Source organism: Myodes glareolus, chromosome 6 (genome assembly GCF_982192425.1).
Source record: "Myodes glareolus chromosome 6, mMyoGla1.1, whole genome shotgun sequence".
NCBI lineage: Eukaryota > Metazoa > Chordata > Mammalia > Rodentia > Cricetidae > Myodes > Myodes glareolus.
This window is the reverse complement of record NC_142031.1, coordinates 105,798,755-105,817,697: the sequence shown is the minus strand read 5'-3', so window position 1 is coordinate 105,817,697 and position 18,943 is coordinate 105,798,755. Positions and strand designations below refer to the sequence as shown.

Genomic DNA, 18,943 nt, shown 5'->3' with positions numbered 1-18,943 from the left:
GTGTAGATCTTCAGAAATGGCCCCCAGCCTGTCTTTCCCACACGCAGCAAGCCATATGATTCTTCAGGAGGGATTGCTTTCACATTGCCAAAACGGCATTGACCACCAGAGCCTGGGAAACATGGCTGCCACAAACCCCAACAATAGACTCTGTCGGGAGCTTTACCCTCCATCGGCTTCTATAGCTCCCACCATGCCTCAAGAACATCTCCAGGATCCATGATCTGAGAGCAGAGAGCCATCCTTCCTGCCAACCCCCTCCCCCCCACATTTGCTGTTCTTTTCCTAGTCCATCTGAGTAGCGTGTATCAGCCATCACATTTTAGAGTCTACTCATGGTGAGGAGACCCATGTGGGTGCCAAATTCATTAAACTCTCTTCCTGTTCTATGGTTACTAAGCCTTTATATAATTTGAATTCCAGAACCAGTCAAAGAGTCCACATAGGCTGAAAGGGTCACAGGAGGCAGGAGGGAGAAAGGCCCTGCAGATGCCTTGGCTCCGTAATCTGCCCAGTTGACTTTCTGTGGTGTTAAGTCCTCCAGTTCGGTTTGTTCCTAGAGCCCCAACACTCTCTCCCCAGAAGCTCAGTTCTTCACTGCTGATGGAACCAGGGCCCCTCTCATCAACTCTGTAGCCTTCAGCAAACCTCTGAATTCCATCAAAGTTTCTTTGCTTTCCATGCAGTCAAGGCAACTGTCACCTTGCCTAACTCAAGGGAGTTAGCAGATAAATGAAGTGCTTAGTCCTTAGTACGGTGTATCATGATTGATAGCTATGACTGCTTACAGCCTGTCCTTGTCTGCTAACAAGACTCTGATAATCCTTCTCCAGATAGGTAGCTGAGGTTAATTCTATCTGATCAGTCCTCAGATTCCTGGGGGCATGCAGCAGGCATGGGATTCTGGAAAGTTCTATCTCTGCAAGCACACAAGAAGGGGACAGATATACCTCTGGAGCATCTTGTCTCAAGAGACCTAAACCAATGCCAGTCTATTTTGCCACGCTGGCCTGGGGATCCTAGTGACCCTGCTTACCTGGGCACTAACTCACTGTCACCATGAATCTAGTGTAACAAGTGGTTTCAGCTACTGGGTTGGGAAATCACAGCCTCTGGAGGTGGAGAGGGCTGACTGGCCTTTGCTCTGTTCCAGAAACCCTGAAGCCTTTGTGTTGACTATGTCCTTGCCCTGAGGTAACACACCCACATAAAACTTTGACTCCCCATTTTTGTACCTCTGCCAGGACACTATAGGCAATTATGGTTGTTGGCAAGGTGCAACCTACAGCATCACAACAAGTTAGTCTGTCTCTACTACCCAGAGAGCAGGCAGGTGAGACCAGGGTGCTGCACCATGCCTTTCTTGGACCCAAGACATCCCTTGCACCTCTTACATATGTGGTGGTGGTGACGGCGGTGGTGGTGGTGGCGGCAGTGGCAGTGGTGTAGACGGTGGCGGTGGTATACTTATTCATGGGTAGGCCCAGAGCAGAGGGGACGTGCAATCCAAAGCTTCCCACAGGACTTACCAAGAGGGCCCCCCAAGAAAAATATCACCAAAGGAGAGTAAATGTGAGTCTTCGATTACAGTTTTCCTGGCTGCCTGGAAGCAGGGCTCGGCTGGAATCTGTGGATATTTTTAGGTTGTATAATGCCGCTCTACCTTGAATTTGCATAGCCATTTTTTTCCTTCCTTTTGAAGCCTGTCATATCAACCCGTTCAATGCCAGGACATTTTGCTGCAATGCAAATCTGCCAAAGTTACCTTCCAGTTCTCAAATGCTAACCTGAGGCTCTGAGAGGTAAACCAGCAGATCAGGAAGGCTTGAAAGACAGAGAGGTGCCCCATAGGTGGGACTCTGCCCTCAGCCTGTCTCAGCCACGGATGGTGGCCGGGACCTTCTTCTTAGCTAATCGCTTTTGCCTTCGCTGCATGGATAAGCTGGAGCTGGGCTCTGAGAGGAGCAGGGAGCCTCAGTGCCCAGAGGATGCCAAGGCAGGGCCGTGCCACATTAGCATGGCCACAGCATCCACACTTTCTGCTGCCAGGTGCTGGCAGCTCCCCCGGCCTGTAGTTTGAGTCATGTAAATTGTTAGATTTGGTTTTAATTTATTTGCTGATGAATATCCCTCTCCGGAGGCCGGAGGTGGGAGAGCAAGTCTCTTTTTAATTATTCGGGGTATTATTTCTAAAGCCCTTTGAGCTGTGGCTGGGGACAGGATGGCTCTGCCTCTCCAGCGAGTGCCCAGATTCTACCACGATCACATGCCCGATAAAACACCCAAGGCCCAGGCTGAGCCCAGTGGCTTCTTCCCTCTCTTTCCCTTCTCTTTGTACCTGCTCCTCTTACCCAGAGTAAGCTGGTGGGCCTTGCAGGGACACACAGGGCTGTGCATGAACACACCCCCCCGTCCTTCCCTTCCTTTATTCTGACCTTAGATATTCATCTGCCAGGCGCTATTTCACCTCAGGGCCTTTGCACTGTTCATTCTCCCTAGGATGCTTCACTAGATAGCTTGCTGGCTCACTCTTTCATTTCCTCCAAAGGACACTTCACAGAGACACTCTCCAACCATCCTGGGCACTCCCTACAGCTACAGCCTTCTACCCCTATACACTGTTCTTATGGAAGGAGAGCTGCTTTGCTGGATAAAGCAAAGGGTCCTCTGCCTTCTTGTTCCAGGTCTGGACAGTTTGCAGCTACCAGCTGACTGACACAGGCTGTGGAAGCCTAGAGATATGTCCTTTGCTTCGATGTGGCTTTTGTGACTCTGAGTAAATTGGTATTCTAATTTTGATTAATGAGATCATGCTTTGACAACACCGACTCCATCTTGAGCTTCTAACAAATGCTCTGACTGAGCCAAATGGCTGACGGATAGTCCCTGACGACTGGCTGACAGCCACATTGACAACTGCGCATCAATATGCAAGCGACATTGTTGGTACCTGGGCCTCTCCTCCAAAATGGACATCCAAGAGCTCAGATAATATTTCCTATGACTACAAATACAAACACCTTCAGACTGAGTGTCCACTGTGACCTGAGGCCCTGCCCCAGTGAAATCCTTTGTCTACATCCCTGGCACTGCGGCAGCGCTCAGACCCACATGAGTGCCACCTTGAAGGATGGTCTCTTTTCCATTTTGGCAGTTTCCTCTGTGGGCACAAACTGTCACTTTCTTTACTAGTGCCCTGCTCTCAGCTGGCTTCTTACAGCCTATTTTTGCTGGCGTTCCCATCTATTCCTCCTGCTTTATTTTTGCTTCTTCTGGTTTTGTGTGCAGTGCAGCGAGCCAAGTCACTTCAAACAGTCTTTGCCTGGCCTGGCTCTCACCCAATTAAAGGATAAGAGGAGCTGTCTCTCCCGGAGAAAATCATCCTTAAGGTGAAACCGTTACTAGATTGGGGCCACATCACCCTGGCTGGTGCAGTGTGACAGATGGCTTCGAGGCAGAATGTGTGCGTGCCCAACGCCCAGAGCTCCTGAGACTAGGCTGAAGATGTCTCCTCCTCCACCCCGAGCTCTCTCCCTTGCCTGTTCTAGGGGCCTCTCTCAAATCCCCATCCTCATATCCTGCCTCCAGGAACCGGAAAACTCACAGGACGTGCAACCACACCAGCTTTTTCCCACATCTTCCATTCTCCCCCATGCTTTATTGTCTCCAAGCGGAGACCTTCAGAAAGACCTCTCATTCATATATATATATACATATATGTATATATGTTTCTTCCAACATAGGGCTTCCACCTGTTCAATGCCTGTAAACAGTAGGTCTTCTTTACATAACGCTTGTTTCTTGTTTCACCGTTCACTCCTCGTGGAGCAAGTACTCTGGAATCTGTGGAAAGCTCTGGCAGGGCTCTAGTGTGGACAGATCAGAGGGCTGGTGGGGACCAGCATCAGGAGAAGAAGCGTGGGGGGAGTCTGAGCTGAGGAACAGCTAAGAGAGCAGGGTCCTCAGGTGGATGATGTGTGAAGTTAGAGTACCAATCCTCCACCCTGGGAAAACAGGCAAGAGAGGTTCTACAGGGGCACGAGTAGGTGACCCATGTCCTCTGTGTGCAGGGCAGAGAGGCCAGCAAGGTGGATCCCAGGGTTTGTACATCTCCATTAGCAGAAGGACAGACTGACATGAACCCTGGTTCTGCCTCATGGAAATCAGCATGGAGCCTCGAGTCTGCATCTCTTGAGATGAACAGTGGAGAGCTCCCCTGGGGCTGGGGTTTCTATGAGACAGATTTCTTCCTGGAAGTGTGTGGTCCAGCATAGGGCTGTTGGTGGGGCAGGTGGCTTCATTCCTGGGGCGGTCAGAGCCATTCTGTGGCAAGTTCTCCATGCTGCAAATACACGGGGCAATTTCCAGAACGGTAACCACCATGTTGCTGGTTGACTTCTACTGCTGAGCTCTGACAGACCCAGGAATGAAGCTACCTGCCCTTCCAAGGGCACCTGGCAGCTACTTAGTGGCCAGACACAGACAGGATGAAGACCCAGGCTACCTTTTGTTTTTTGTCATGTGGTCCAAGGCAGGCTTGACATTCTCTGAGATGCAGTCTGTGCACCCACAAAATGAGGGTGAGCTGGCTTATCTTGGCTGTCAATTTTACTACATCTGTAATCAACTAGAACCCAGGTCACTGGGTAGGACTGTGAAGTGTTTACTGTATTGGATCATTTGAGGTGGGAAGACCCATCCGAAATCTGGCCCTCACCTTTAGTTCACATAAAGAAGATGGAAGAAGGGAACATTTGCTTTTTTATTTATTTATTTTTTTTTGCCTGCTTACCCTTACTGTTACTGGAACATTTATCTAGCCTCCTGCTGAGGGATTCCTTTACTGGTATTAGAACCTTCATCTTTGGAATTCCAATGTAGACCTGACTAGTTGAGCTATCCATCCTCGTGAACAGTGACGACTACTGAGTTCTTAGCTTTCTGCTGGGAAGATGGTTCATCATGGCTAGACAATTCTGACCCCAGTCTGTAATCTACTCTACTAAATCCTCAGCTGGGTGCATACCTTTAAATGTGTGCATACCTTTAAATCCCAATCTGACTTTAAGGCAGAAGCAGGTGGATCTCTGAGTTCAAGGACAGCCTGGTCTATAGAGAAAATTCCAGAACAGCCAAGGTTACATAGAGAAACCCTTGAAAAATCAAAATAAATAAATGAATCCTCATATCTAAATATATACATACACACGGTAGACTGGCCCTCATAGGCTCATATATTTGAATACTTAGTCGGCAGGAAGTAGAATGGTTTGAAAGGTTTGGAAGTATTAGGGTGTGTGTGGTGTGTCTTTGTTGGAGTAGCTGTGACCTTGGTTAGAGGAAGTGCGTCTGAGGGTGGGTGAACTCTGAGGTTTCAGAAGCCCATGCCAGGCCTAATGTTTCTCTCTCTGCTGCTGCCTTTGGATCAGGACGTAAAGTTCTCAACTACTGTTCAAGTGCCCAGTGTGCAGCCACACTCCCTGTCATGATGGTCATGGACTACCCTCTGAAACTGTAAACAAGCCCCCAGTGAAATGTTTTCTTCTGTGAGTGTTGCCTTGGTCATGACATCTCTTCACAGCAATAGACAGTGACTAAGACATATATAGCCATTCTTTCGGTTCTTTTCCTCCAGAGAACCCCGACTAACACAGGGAGTTATTTCAGGTGCAATTATTTACTGCAGGTCCAGCGGTCCTGTATTTGGCTCTGGGAGCACAACCTCCCACAATGGGAGCACAACCTCCCACAATGGGAGCACAACCTCCCACAATGGGAGCACAACCTCCCACAATGATGATCTCTACACTAGTGGAGGCCATGCCCAGACCTTCCAAGCGGCTACTCCCTGCCCCGTGCTTGTTTTCTGAAATGCATGGCTTTGGGGAGAGGTGGTGAGCCCACAAGCAGTCCTCATGGCTTCTCTTTTGCAAACCCATCCCTTGAAACAGGAAAGCTATCAAGATGAGGGAGGCGGTTACAGAGAATTTAGTAGGTTGTCTGTAGGAAAACAGTGCAACTGGACATAATAATATTAAGTGAATTATAACAGTCTCAGAAAGATGAAATATTGTATGTTTTGCTCAGATGCCGTGCTGGTTAGTTTTTCTTAACTTGATACAAACTAGAGTTCCTCAGGAAAGGGAACCTCATTTGAGGAATCACCTCCATCCGATTGGCCTGTGAGTGTATCAGGGAGCATCGTTTTCACAGTTGATTCACTGTGTGTGTGTGTGGGAGCGCACTATGGGCAGTACCATCCCTAGGTAGGTTGACCTGGCCTGTATAAGGAAGGTAACTGAATATGAGCCAGCTTTCCTCCTCTGCTCAGTTCCTGCCTCTGCTCCTCCTTGAACCCCCATTCACAGTTTCCTCAGAGACTGACTATATCAGAATGTACAAGCCAAACGAAGCCCCATTAGACCATCACTTTTGTCCAGGATATTTATCATACCAACAGAAACCTAACTAAAGCATATTTGGTGTCTAGATTTTCTATCAGAACATAAAGTTATATATGAAGGTAGAAATGAAATTGTTTAGGAGATCAAGGGACCAGACGAGAGGGGAGGGAAAAGAATGGGGATTATGCTCAGTGTATAATAATATGCTTGTGTGAAAATGCCTTACATAACACAGCACAATGTATAGTGTATCTACACAGTGAAAGAAAACACAGAGCTTCAGAGTCATGCAAAGAAGCAGAGACCCAGTTCCAAAAGAAGCCAGAAGCCCAGGAGGCAGCAGAGCTTAAAGGAGGGAGCCTCCTCCTGCAGTTGCTTTCTGATGGAGCCCAGATTCTTTATTTTCTAGATACCTGCATATTTTCTTTCCTTAGTAGAGCTTGGAAAATTAAGACTAAGTGGTACCCAAGCTTAGCTTGCCACTGTGCCAAAGCCCTGTATTTCTGGCCTTCCCTTTTTTGCATTATTGCCATTCCTGATCCATGCCCCAGATGCCTGCAGCTGTTTCCCACCCAGAGTCTTGAAATGAAAGTCAAGCCACACTCTCGGGCAGAGAAGAGAAGCTTGAGCCAAGAGCCTGGAATGGGAGAAGAAACTGTGTGACGTCTTTCTTTACCACATATCCGAGGCTGGTGTGTAGACCCCCTTCAGACTTCCCAGCGGTGGAAGTCAGGTTCTAGGGCCCAGGCCTCCTGGCTGCCGATCAACCCTTCACTGCACCTGTGCTGGACTCTGCTTTTCCTGCACGCTCCTGGCACAGTGGAGTATAGGGCTCCGCCTGTAATTTCTTCCTCTCAAAGACATTTGGATTGCCAGCACACCTGCCCTTCCCTCCGTGGGTCTGTGTGGGGTTCATTTTCCGGCGTGGGAGTCGAATGGCTGGGTTCTCTAACATGCTCCGGAAGTACTTTCTCTGCCCTTGCTACGTGGCTCATCCGTGGTTTTGAAGGAAAGTCATGCCTCCTGACATCTAAACACAGACAGTGGTTTGTTGTAGTGGTGAGGCTGAAGGCTGCTGCGCCAGCAGCAGAATCTGCTGCTCAAGCCTCTCTCTGATCCTAAAGTTATTACAGACCAAAAGGCACAGCCTTCTGACACACCGGGATGTCAGTTCCCAGTCTAACAAAGGCGGGGAGAATAGAGTTCTCTCTTCCTTACAGAAGGGGCTTGCTCTGTTGGCGGCACTAGCAGCCGATGTGGTCTCAGCAGGCTGATCGTGGCAGCCGGGGCCACCACCACTTTTTCCTAGGGGGTTCCCACAAGTCATGGGCACTGCACATACCTTTTATCTGCCTACCCAGGCTCAGACCCCGGCGGCCTAAAACTGTCTGTTCCTCCCGTTAGGATGTCCCTGCAGAAAGATGTCTCACCTTTCTTGGCTTCTAGCTCTCGCCTACCCACCTACTAACAGACATGAGGGTCCCACTCGGCAGGGAATCTCCACTTCATCTCCGATTCTCTTGTCCCTCTGCACTGTGCCTAGTCTCAGACGGTAGCCCGGGAAGCTAGAGGTCACTGTGCACAACAGTTCTACCCACCCCTCCTGCCTTTGACCATAGTATTCTGACAGGGCCACCAGCCCCTTTCCAGACCTTTGACACATCCCTTAGCTGATGACACTTGATCCCAGCTCCCACTGGCCACTGGGGTCCTCCTAGACTCCTGCAGTGGGTGGGTCTCCTTTCCTCTTTCCATGGGCAGCCCATCACTACATCATTACAGCCCTCTTCCCAATACAGGGACCCTGGACTTTCAAGCCCAGAAAGGCTCAGAAGGGATCTTTGGACCAGTGCCCACCGAGCACCAGACTGCAGGCACCCTCATCTTCATCCAGGCAGGAAGTAGCTCGTCTTCTGATTGCATTCCTCATGCTAATATATGTGTGTTGGGGGTTCTCTTTCAGACAAAGCCTTCCCCAGCCTTCCTCGGCCACCTTGCCACTGAAGGTTTCATTTTGGCACCGTCCTTCCTTGCACCCAGCCTCACCAACCTACCCAAAACTGATTCTTAGTTTAGGGCCTTGTGTCCCTTAAAAAACTCGATGCTTGTTCTGGCCAGAGAGTAGTTGCTGATGAGAAAGCCGCTGGCAGGTGGTTTCCTTGACAGTCACCTAAGAAAGGATGCTGGGTGCATCTTTCCCCCTGCCCTTTGGTCGAACTCTGCAGTGGCCCACATGATCTGAGCCCCTGGGAGCCCACACTCCCCCACTAAGTTAGAGCTTGGTCCCTGTGTGCTGATTAGTGTTTATCAACTTGACAAAAGCTTGAGAAGAAGGAACCTCAATGGAGAAAATGTCCCCATCAGATTGACCTATAGGTAAACCTATGGAGCACTTTCTTGGCTAATGATTGACGTGCAGGGAGGGGGGGCTCCGCCCACTATCTGTGGTACCACCCCTGGGCAGGTGGTCATGAGTGGTACAAGAAAGCAGGCTGAGTCGGTCATGGGGAGCAAGCCAGTAAGCTCCCTCCAGAGCCTCTGCTTCAGTCCCGGCTTCCAGGTTCCGGCTTTGAGTTCCTGTACTGGTTTCCCTTCAGGATGAACTATAAACTGAAAGCTGAAATAAACCCTTTCCTCCCCAAGTTGCTTTTGGTCACGGTGTCTTATAGCAACAATAGAAAGCAAGCTAAGACACCCTGAAGGCAGAGAGTTCCGTACCTCACCTGGAGCTGCCCATATCTCTAGGTATCTTGGAAGGGGCTGTCCCACCCTCTTCCTCATTCCTGCTGTCCCTAGAAGATTCTGAAAGCAAATTTCTTGCTGGTCTGTTCTCCAAAGGTTATATCTGGACAACTCAGTGAGTCATGGGCGTCTGTATTTTCTAAAACTTACCAGGATGCTCAATGTTAGCAAACCTGTTCACTGGACTCTCAGGCCCTGCTGCCTGAATTGCACTTAGTGATTCTGGGATGCGTTCTCTTCCCTTGTTTTCAGCAAACTGGGCGGGGAAGAGGACCCCACTCTGTATTTTACACGCTGTATGCACGCTCAGGGAGACCTGTGACTACTGGAAGGCTGTCAATGACAAGTGTAGACACCAAGATAAGGGCCCCAAACCTCTTGCTTGGCGCTGCACACCTCAAGATACTCCATCCACCAACTGCCCTGTGCTCCCAACCTTGTTGGACTTGCCCAAACACAAGACTCCACTTGGTCTTCCACCAGCTTTCTCTCCTATCACCTCCAGGCACAGTGGCGCTGTAGAATCTGGGACCACATAGACAGAGAATCCTGGTTTCAGAGACCTTGTCTGTAGTGTGGGGAGGACGGCGTCTGGCAGGTGTTTTGTTTTGTTTTGTTTGTTTTGTTTTGTTTGTTTTCCTGACAGGGCAGGAAAAAAAAAAAACCCACAGGATGTCAAAAAGTTGCTTGAGCAAACACATCTCTCCTAAGAACGCCATGAGTTCTCCTGATGATCTGCCCTGCACTGCCCTCTCATGGCCAGAGAGGATCATTGCTGCCTCTCATTGCTGTAGCTCTAAAGCAGAGCCAGAGATGAAGCTTGGTTTGTCCTTGACACTGGCATGAGGTCTCCCTGGGTACTGCCCTCCCACCTAAGGCTCCGGGCTACTTCACAAACACAACGGAAACACTGAGGAAAGCTTACCGGTTTTTACAGCAGTGGAGCTGCCCTTCCCCAGGCTGTGGTTGTTGGCCTGGCCTTTCTCATCACCTGCCCTTTCTGTTTAGTGCTCAGAAGGGGAGAATGGGTAAGAGAGGGGAAGGAAAAGCACTGTATAGTAAGGTCATTCAGTCCAAGGTTATCCTGGCAAGGTTTTTGTTGTTGTTTGTTTTGTTATTGTTGTTTGTCAACTTGACACAAGGTAGAGTCCTTTGAAAAGAGGGAACTTTAACTGAGAAAATGCCTTTACCAGAGCGGCAAGCCTTTAGAGCGTTTCCTTGACTAAGGATGTATGTGGAAGAGTTCAGCCCACTGTGGGTGGGGCCACTCCTGTGACGGTGGTACAGGATGGTATAAGAAAGCAGGCCGAGAAAGCCAGTAAACAGTGCCCCTCCATGGCTTCTGCGCCTTTCCTGCCTCCAGGTGTCCGCCCTACTGAGGCAGGAACTGGTACTAGGAGTGGAGGCATTGTGACAAACCTGAGCGTGTGTTTGAGGGAGGATGGTGGTCTCATTTGAACTTTGGACTGGAAGGCCATTGGATTCTTCGAGCTCTGTGGTCTCTTCTCTAGGATCTCGGAAGATAAGAGTCTCAAGAGCAATGAAGGTGACGAAGGCCTGGCTTGCGAAGTTCAGAGGGGAACAAAGATCTAGCGTTGCTTGTATGTGATGTTTTGAATTCGGATATGTGGTTCCAGTCTGTCAGAAGAGTTGGCTGTGTTTAACACCAGATCAGAATGACTAAGGTGGAAACTTTGCTTTGCTGGTCCAATCGATACTGGTTTGCTGGAGCGCTGGAACCTTCTCCTTCAGAGCCAGCATTTCAGGCCAGGCAAGAGTAAGACTGCATTGGCTTTGGGAAGCAGCTTTGCTGGGTTGATTGGGCTCGGCACCACGGGAGCTGGCACACTGTGGAGAAGCCCTGCTCCCTTCACAGAGCTACCAGGGCCTTCATGTGTGCCAGAATAGGGAAGAAAGGACATCACTTCCCTTTGTAGAGGGCAACTTGTCCCAACGCTGGGAGCAGCTCCAATAGCGCCAGTGAGTAGGGAGGCCATTGAGAACTTACTGCCTAGAGAACATTCCTCAAAGACCTGGATATGTCTCTAGGCCTTCCCAGAAATCATGGCTTTTCTTGGCTACGTGGATGGATTAGCCCGACTTCTGCCTTGTTCCGCTGGCTAGACTCAGCTGGCCACTCCTGAAGCTCCGTGTCTCCAAAATCAGGCCTCTATGTGGCTCTGCTGTGTGACTCATCAAACCATCAGATGTAGAGAGTGCCTGCCTCACCCCTATGTGTAGTCACCCAACTCTGGAAGGTGCCTTCTGGCTATGAAACCTGAGGTCCTAGTCTTCCATTTCTCCCACAGAAGGGCCAGAGTGTCCAGAAGCAATCCACACTCCAACCAGCACATTGCGTACATTACGTCTCTTTCCTGAACCTGCGTACGGTGGCCAGGCTACTGTGGTTGGCACCCGCAAGTCTGTTGAAGCTACTTGCAGAGTACCTAGTACCCCTGGACATGATGAGGAAAGTTGGTAAGCATGGCCAGCTCCCTCAGTAGGCAACGCCACCCGCAGGCCCCACACTGGCTCCAGCTCCAGTTGCTTCAGTGGAATGGGCATGGTGCTGCTCAAACCTCCTACTCTCCCACCAGTGCCTACATCTGTGTTCACGGCAGCCACTAACAGATACATGCTTGGCAGCCAAATTCCTGTCTGTTGTCGGGAAAGGCTATCCCAAGACAGAATCCGGAGACATCACGTTATTTCAATGAGCTTTATTTAGGGTAGGAAAAGAAGCAAGGGGGATGGATGTTGGGACTGAAAATAGAGAGAGAGAGAGAGCCTTGGGTTTTTCCTTGTGACCTTATGACCAGATAGAGACAGCATGACCAGTGTTAGGAAGCCAAGGAGCAAGACTACAAATGCTGGCTGCGACTTCCCCAGGGAAGGCTCTTGTCTGCCAGTGGCCTCAGGCACTGAGGCCCTTGCGGGCGACTACAAAACAGAGCCCCTCGCAGAAGGCCTGTGAGTATTTGAGGGGGACACAGTTGCATTTCAGCACCTGACAGCCTGCATCTTGAAGAGCCTTCTCTACCGTCTCCTTCTCCAGGTAGACCCCAGAGAACTTCTTGGGGCCCACCATATAGTGCTGGAAACACAGAGTAACCATGGTAACCAGGTGGCCCCCTGGCTTCAGCAGGTCAGCCAGTCTGCGCAGGGCTGCCCGGTAGGTTTCCACATCAAGACAGGCACACTCCATGGCCAGAAAGGTCAGCACGCAGTCAGCCAGCGGCACTTGAGCTGACCCCAGTGGGGGTGTCTTGGTCACATCACACCTCAGGACACGAGTGACTGTCCTTCGGAGCTTGGCCTCTTTCTCCTGCCACCTGCTTCTGTGAGAAGATCGGAGAGGTGCTGTGGTGACTACGACTGATAACGTGACTACAGCGAACCAATACAATAAGTGATACAAACTCATAATTATGAAAAATAGCTATTGTGATTGTTGCGATTTTCTCCGGCCCTACAACCGTCTGTCTAGTTAATGTGTCCAGCGACATACCATACAGGTGGAAACTGAGGCACTGAGCTGCTCACAGCCACCAGGGATGGTGGATTTGGTATTTGGGTTCATCCTCCTCTTCCTCTCTCTCTTTCTTCTTTATGCTCTTTCAGTCTTTTTGATGTATTTCATTATTATCATTTTGTTTACACTTGCGAGTGTGGGTCATATGTGTGTGAAAATGTGCATGCCAACCTTCGCGCGCACACACACACGTGTGTGTGTGTGTGTGTGTGTGTAGGCCAGAGTACTACCTCAGGTGCCATTCCTCAGGAGCTGTCTAGTTTTTCTTTCTTTATTGGCACAGACTATCTCACTGGGCGAGTAGGCTAGGCTGACTGCCCCACAAGCCCCCTGGATCTCCTATTTCATCCTGCTTAGCGCTGTGATCATAAGCACAAGACACTACATCTCGCTTTAAAACAAAGCAAACAACCCAAGAACCACAAAACACAAATCATGGGTTCTTAGAATTGAACTCAGATCTTCATGTTTGCAAGGTAAGCCCTGTATGACCCAGCTGTCTCCCCATCCTTTTTATTAGTCAAAAAAACCTTGCTTTTGTTTTTGGAGACAAGGTCTCTCTGTGAACTTCAGAACTTGCCTAGAACCCACTCTGTAGCTCAAACTGGCTTCACACTCATGGGTTTCCTGTCTCAGCCTCCTGAGAGCTGGGGCTCAGGGGTATGCTACTTTGTATGGCATTTTTTATCATCTTGTGGCCAGTTCTGTGTGCAGGTAGAATGCTGTGTAACTGCCACTGTTTGTAAGCCTTCCCTTCCACCTCACACTGAGTTCCTGGGCTTCAGATGGATATGGTGCTGGTATCCTAATACTTGGGAGGCTGAGGCAGGAGGATTATAAAAGAGTTCAGGGCCAACCAGGGCTAGACGTAAGACTGTCTCAAAAAAATATATACAAGACAAAACAATAACTCACTCCTGCATCCTGGCACTCATTAAACAGCGTGAAGCAGTGACTGCCAGGTGCAGCCTCTGGTTAGGACCCATCTGGTGTTGGTCTCTGGGTTTGCCAGCTTGGGATAGCTATATACATGGAATCCTGCAGCACTCCTCCCTCGATGCATGGCTTTTAGCATGATGGCTTTAGGCTCACCCACATTAGGGCTCGCTGCTTTTGCAACTGTGTTCTTTCCTTAGCTTCTTGGGGGAGGAGACGCACATCATGGTGTTTACTTTCTTGTCTTTCTTGGCAGCCTCCTCCTGACCTCTGTCTATCATCAGCTTCCTCTCTCCTGGCCATCCAGCGATCTCCTCCCCACAGAGGTCCTAGCCCAGCTTTGCAGTAACCCTGTAGTTCCTGGTCAGACCGCTGCTTCCCCAGCGTCTCCAGGGCTGCGTCACATCAGCAGCTCCAGCCGCGCCTGCTGTCTAAATGCCCTAGTCCTCTACTTCCTTCCTGCATCTGTGGCCATGAACCTTAGGGTCTCTGTCTCCTCACTTCCCTTTGCTTCTAAACTACTAGTCAGTGGCTAACCAAACCCACAGAGCTGTTACAGACTCCAGCATCCTCCAAGCCCCTTCATGATTTCTCGAGTTACTGTCACCGCTAGGGGTGGCCCTGCCACCTGCTGATCTGACTGGGCTTACCACTCCTCAGTTTGGTACACAGAATAGTTCTTTCAAAGATGTAGATCTTGAACTAGCGAGATGGCTCAGTTGATAAAGGAGATTACTGCCAAACATCATAATCCCCAGGACTCCCATGTCGAAAAGAGAGAACCAACAACTCCCTCAGGTTGTCTTCTGACCTCCATAATCCATTGTGGAATGCATGCCCCATTCGTGCACCTGTGTGCATGTGCATGTATGCATACACTTATGCGCACACATGTATACATACACTTATGCACTGTACACACATACATACATAGCACATTGACATACAAACATACAGTCTCACACAAATAGATGTACACACTTTCACAAACACACATTCATGCTGCATCCACACATATGCAAACACAATACACATCCACACACACATACACATGTATGCACACACACACACACACACACACAACATGCACACACTGTGTCATTATGTTGCTCTTCTCACAGCCTCGAGGGTGCCAGTGTGTGGTGTATGTGGCCCCTCCCTGATGCCTGACCTGTCCTCTGCATACATGGGTCTTCATACATGGATCTTCATACATGGGTCTTCAGCCTTTGCTGTGCTGCTCATGCCACTTGCATGGTCTTCCTGAGATGTGGCCTTTGTTCCCTCACCCCAACAACAGGAGCCCTAGGTCCTGGGAGAGGTCACCTCTAGCCCAGAACATTGTTCTCCTGTCCCCTCTGAAGCCTCTCCTCTCACCTCCAGCTACCTGCCTCAGTTTAGAATGATGGCGGCTGTCTCCTTGTGTAACAGGACCTCCCCGAGGCTCCCTCCTCCTGGCTGTATGGGCCCTTGACTTAGTGAGAGTGAGAGACACACAGATGGGACTAACTCCAAGGCCCCTGTAATGAGTGTCCCTCTAGCTGCCACCACTGTAGGCTGTCCTGGACTGTCATGGTCAGTCTCTCTGTTCCAAAATCGGAGCAGAAATACTGACCTGTTTTTACCCTGCTCTGAAGAGGGCTAGAGGATCCTCTCCAAGCCAGGGCCTCAGTTTCCCCAGTTGTAGAATAATCAGAATCACTGACCCTTGCAGTTCCAGTTAGGGCTTATACCATCTATGAACCAAAGTGGACACAGGACCTGCAGAAGGCCACTGCTCTTGGTCTCTGACACTTTGTCACAGTGCTAAGGGCTATACCTCACAGCATGTCTTTCCATGATAAGTGTGTCCCCCAACATCAAAGGAGATGCTGAACCAGTCTCCAGGGCAAAGTGGGATTGGTGTGAGCTGGTACAGTCATCAGGACTTCCTGGAGGAGGTGACACAGAAGCTGGTGTCACAGCTAGTCTGAACAAGTCCAGAGAAAGGAGGAGCAGGGACAGACAGTTTGGGGCAGCACTGGGACTGGAGGTTGGACTGACCTAGCGGGCGGCTTATAAGTTCATGAGGTGCAGGCAGACCAGGAGGAAAGTGAGATGGGTAGTGGGTTCCTGTGCTGTCCTGAGCACCACAGGGGCTTTGTCTAAGAAGATGAAGTGATGTGGGGTTTCCCTCTGTATGCTGTGATTACCGTTTATGAATAAAGAAACTGCTTTGGACCTATAGCAGGGCAGAACATAGGTAGGTGGGAAAAACTAAACTGAATGCTGGGAGAAAGAAAGGTAGAGTGAGAGAGAAGCTATGTAGCCCTGCTGGAACCAGATGGAACTTTAGCCTGTAAACCACAACCATCTGGCCATACACAGATTAATAGAAATGGGTTAAATCTAATATGTAAGAGTTAACCAATAAGAACCTAGAGCTAATGGGCCAAGCAGTAATTTAATTAATACAGTGATTATTTCGGGTCTGAGGAGCCAGGAACCAACAAGTGGCCAGCTACTACAATGAAGTGGGTGGAAGACGTCGGAAGTTACCTGTCTCCCTCCAGCTCACACACATGCTGCACTATGGAGGACCAGTCATAGGCCCCTGGTTCCTTCTTCAGCCATTTCTGCAACTCCTGCAGGTTCTGTGGAGTGTAATCAGCGACGATGATCTCCCGGAAGACCTCACATGCTGAAAGCAGCTGGTAGATGGTGGGGCCAGTGCCAATGTCGATCAGGACATCACCCCTTATACCTCCTGTGGAAATAGCAGGGGCAGGTCTGAGCATCCTGACTCCACATCCTGCTAAGTGTGTGAACTCCAAGCCTCATTAGGGTGTGCCAGGCGAGAAGGCCAGTAGCCTCTTGCCTCTGGGCTGTGGGTTGATAGGACTGGGGTACAATGCTGGGGATGGGGTACAGCTGACATTCTCAAAACCCTCCCTGTTGGTCTCAGGATCTGGGAAGCATGTCTGACCTTCTGGAGAAATTTAGGTTTAATGGCTAATCAGTTGACACTGGCTTATCTCTAAGAACAGTGGGTTTAGAGGACCGTGGATATTGACAGAGTGACAGGGACCGGGATGAAGGTTGGGAAGGAAACCAGTCAGCTCTTAGCTCTTCAGGTATGCTAGAACAGATAGCCATGTATAAGAAAGCCAGGGCAGCACGAGGGTATGGCCTCTCAGTCCTGCCCCCTCGTTTATAATCTCCTTTTACATCTACTCTGCCCCTGCCAAGAACCAGTGCCTGAACTCTGCCCCAGTTTTCTCCAGGAGCACCAAACTCCCCTTCCTCTGTATTCTTAGGGATATCCCTTGCTGCCCCTTCCTTGGCACTGAGTGTCTGGTTAAGAAAGCTTTTTGGAGGGGTGGTGGGAGCTAAGTAGTCCCAGGGTCACACCGAACACACTCTCCCCACTAGTGCTGAGCAGTCTGAACGATCATGCTTTATTCTTGCCGGTTCTCTTGGAGCGCTCTCTCTCTCTCTCTCTCTCTCTCTCTCTCTCTCTCTCTCTCTCTCTTTTTCTCTCTCTCTCCCTCCCTCCCCACAATGTTGAGCCTTAGTTTCTCCCCTTAGATGTTGGGGGAAGATTATGGATGCTTGTATGCTTGTATGTTTGTGTGTGTAAGAATTTTTTTTATCAGATTTTCAGAGAGATGCAAAGTCTCTAGACAGAGAGCTTCTGGAAGGTCGGCGGCGGAGGAGGGTGGAGCAGCTTTGGGCTCTTGCTCATATTGTCACTTCTACCAGCAGTCACCTAGGAACTCTACAAATCTGGGTGTACCCCTCGAATTTTACAAGTGGAGCAACCGAGGCTGATCACGGCTGCAAGCTCTCGAAGCGAGGCTCCTCCGGATCCACACACAATGCCATCTGGGGGCGCTGTGGGCTGCCAGGCTGCCAGGCTGGTCACCTCAGCAGCATCTGTATGTACAGGATGGGCTCTTCGTGTTGGCACTGCTCCAGCCCCTCCCCAGGGGGACCTCAACCACTCACCCACAGAGAAGGTCTGGTGAAGGCTCTGCAGGCTGAACTTTATGATTTCCCGTTCTGCCACCGGGCCTGAGTCGAAGTTGTAGAAGGTGTCCAGGTAGTCTCGAGGACTGAACTCCTTCTCGTAGTCCTCACCGCCCTGGTATACCTTGCCCTCCATTCTGGTCAGCCCGTGTTACAGCTGTCTGTACTCCCCTTGTCCCTGCAGAGAACCCATCCCTTCCCACCACACCTATTATATAATCTCCTTTAGCAGACCTCCCTTCTTGGGGAGGAGCTAGGGTCGCTGCAGTGACATCAGGGTGCTGGTGTCAGATTCCTGGTTGGATATCATTTTTGTGACAGAGCACCAGAATGCTAGAGTGTCCCCAAGCCTGTCCTGGGTAAGCTTGCATCGCTAGTTCCCCAGGCTGGTGTGTTTGGAGGTGGTGCTGCTGGCATTGGGAGAGAGAGAGAGAGAATCACAGAAGGACAGAGAGGAAGAGCCCAAGACCAGAGAGACCAGGGTCTGCTCAGCGATGCTTCACTCCTGGGGTTGAGAGCAGTGGGGACTCAGGGCCAGGCCCCTGGCCAACACATTCAACATGCTGGGCTTCATCCATGCTATAGCAAACAAAACAAGAACCAGAGAGAAGTGCTCCTTGGGATGGGAAGTAGGATCTGAGATTGTCAAAATTTCTCCACTACGCTCAGTGAATTTGCCTTTGCAAACAGCTTGCCTGTAACCGAGTTAATGATTCCCTGGGGGTTTTAATCTTGTTTTCTCACTCGGCTTAATGTTTTCTGTTTTATTAGCTCAGGAGTAAACTTTGACAGCACCTCCCTAAATCACCAGGCTTGTGCTGGCCCCTCCCTGTATTTGAACAAACAATTGAAAAAGTGTCAACATACGTGAGAAGGTGTCATCACACTGCACAGAGCTCCACATGCCCCCCGCACACAGGTGTTCCCATGTGCACGTTGCCCACCTCCGGCCCCAGGATTGTTAGCTTGATTGGATCTGGTGTGGTCTGGTCTAGTTACCTTGAAAGATGATGCCCCAGTTTGTTTGTTTTTCTTCTGTTGCTATGGTTAACACCATGACCAAAATCAACTTGGGAAGGAAAGGATTTATTTGACTTTTCTTTGCTGATCAGTCAGTCTGTCATTGATGAAAGTCAGGCCATGAACTCAAGCAGGAGCAGGGGCAGACCTTGAAGGAACACTGCTTACTGGCTTGCTCATCCTGCTTTCTTATACAACCCAGGACTACTGGCCAAGGGGTGGCACTACCCATAGTGCCCTGGGCTCTCCTGTCAATCATTAATCAAAAAAATACCCCACAGATCAGTCTGATGGAGGCCAT

The 18,943-nt window shown here is 49.9% G+C and overlaps 1 protein-coding gene across 1 annotated transcript; it reads right to left on the bottom strand.

The window, feature by feature from the left end:
- Positions 1–11,851: 11,851 nt before the first annotated feature.
- Inmt (indolethylamine N-methyltransferase) lies at positions 11,852–17,820 on the bottom strand. Its single transcript, XM_048440396.3, has 3 exons — positions 17,602–17,820; positions 16,153–16,360; positions 11,852–12,484 (listed from the first exon to the last, which is right to left on the bottom strand). The coding sequence occupies exons 1-3, from the start codon at positions 17,756–17,758 to the stop codon at positions 12,061–12,063; spliced, it is 789 nt and encodes a 262-aa protein (XP_048296353.3). The 5' UTR covers positions 17,759–17,820; the 3' UTR covers positions 11,852–12,060.
- Positions 17,821–18,943: the final 1,123 nt, after the last annotated feature.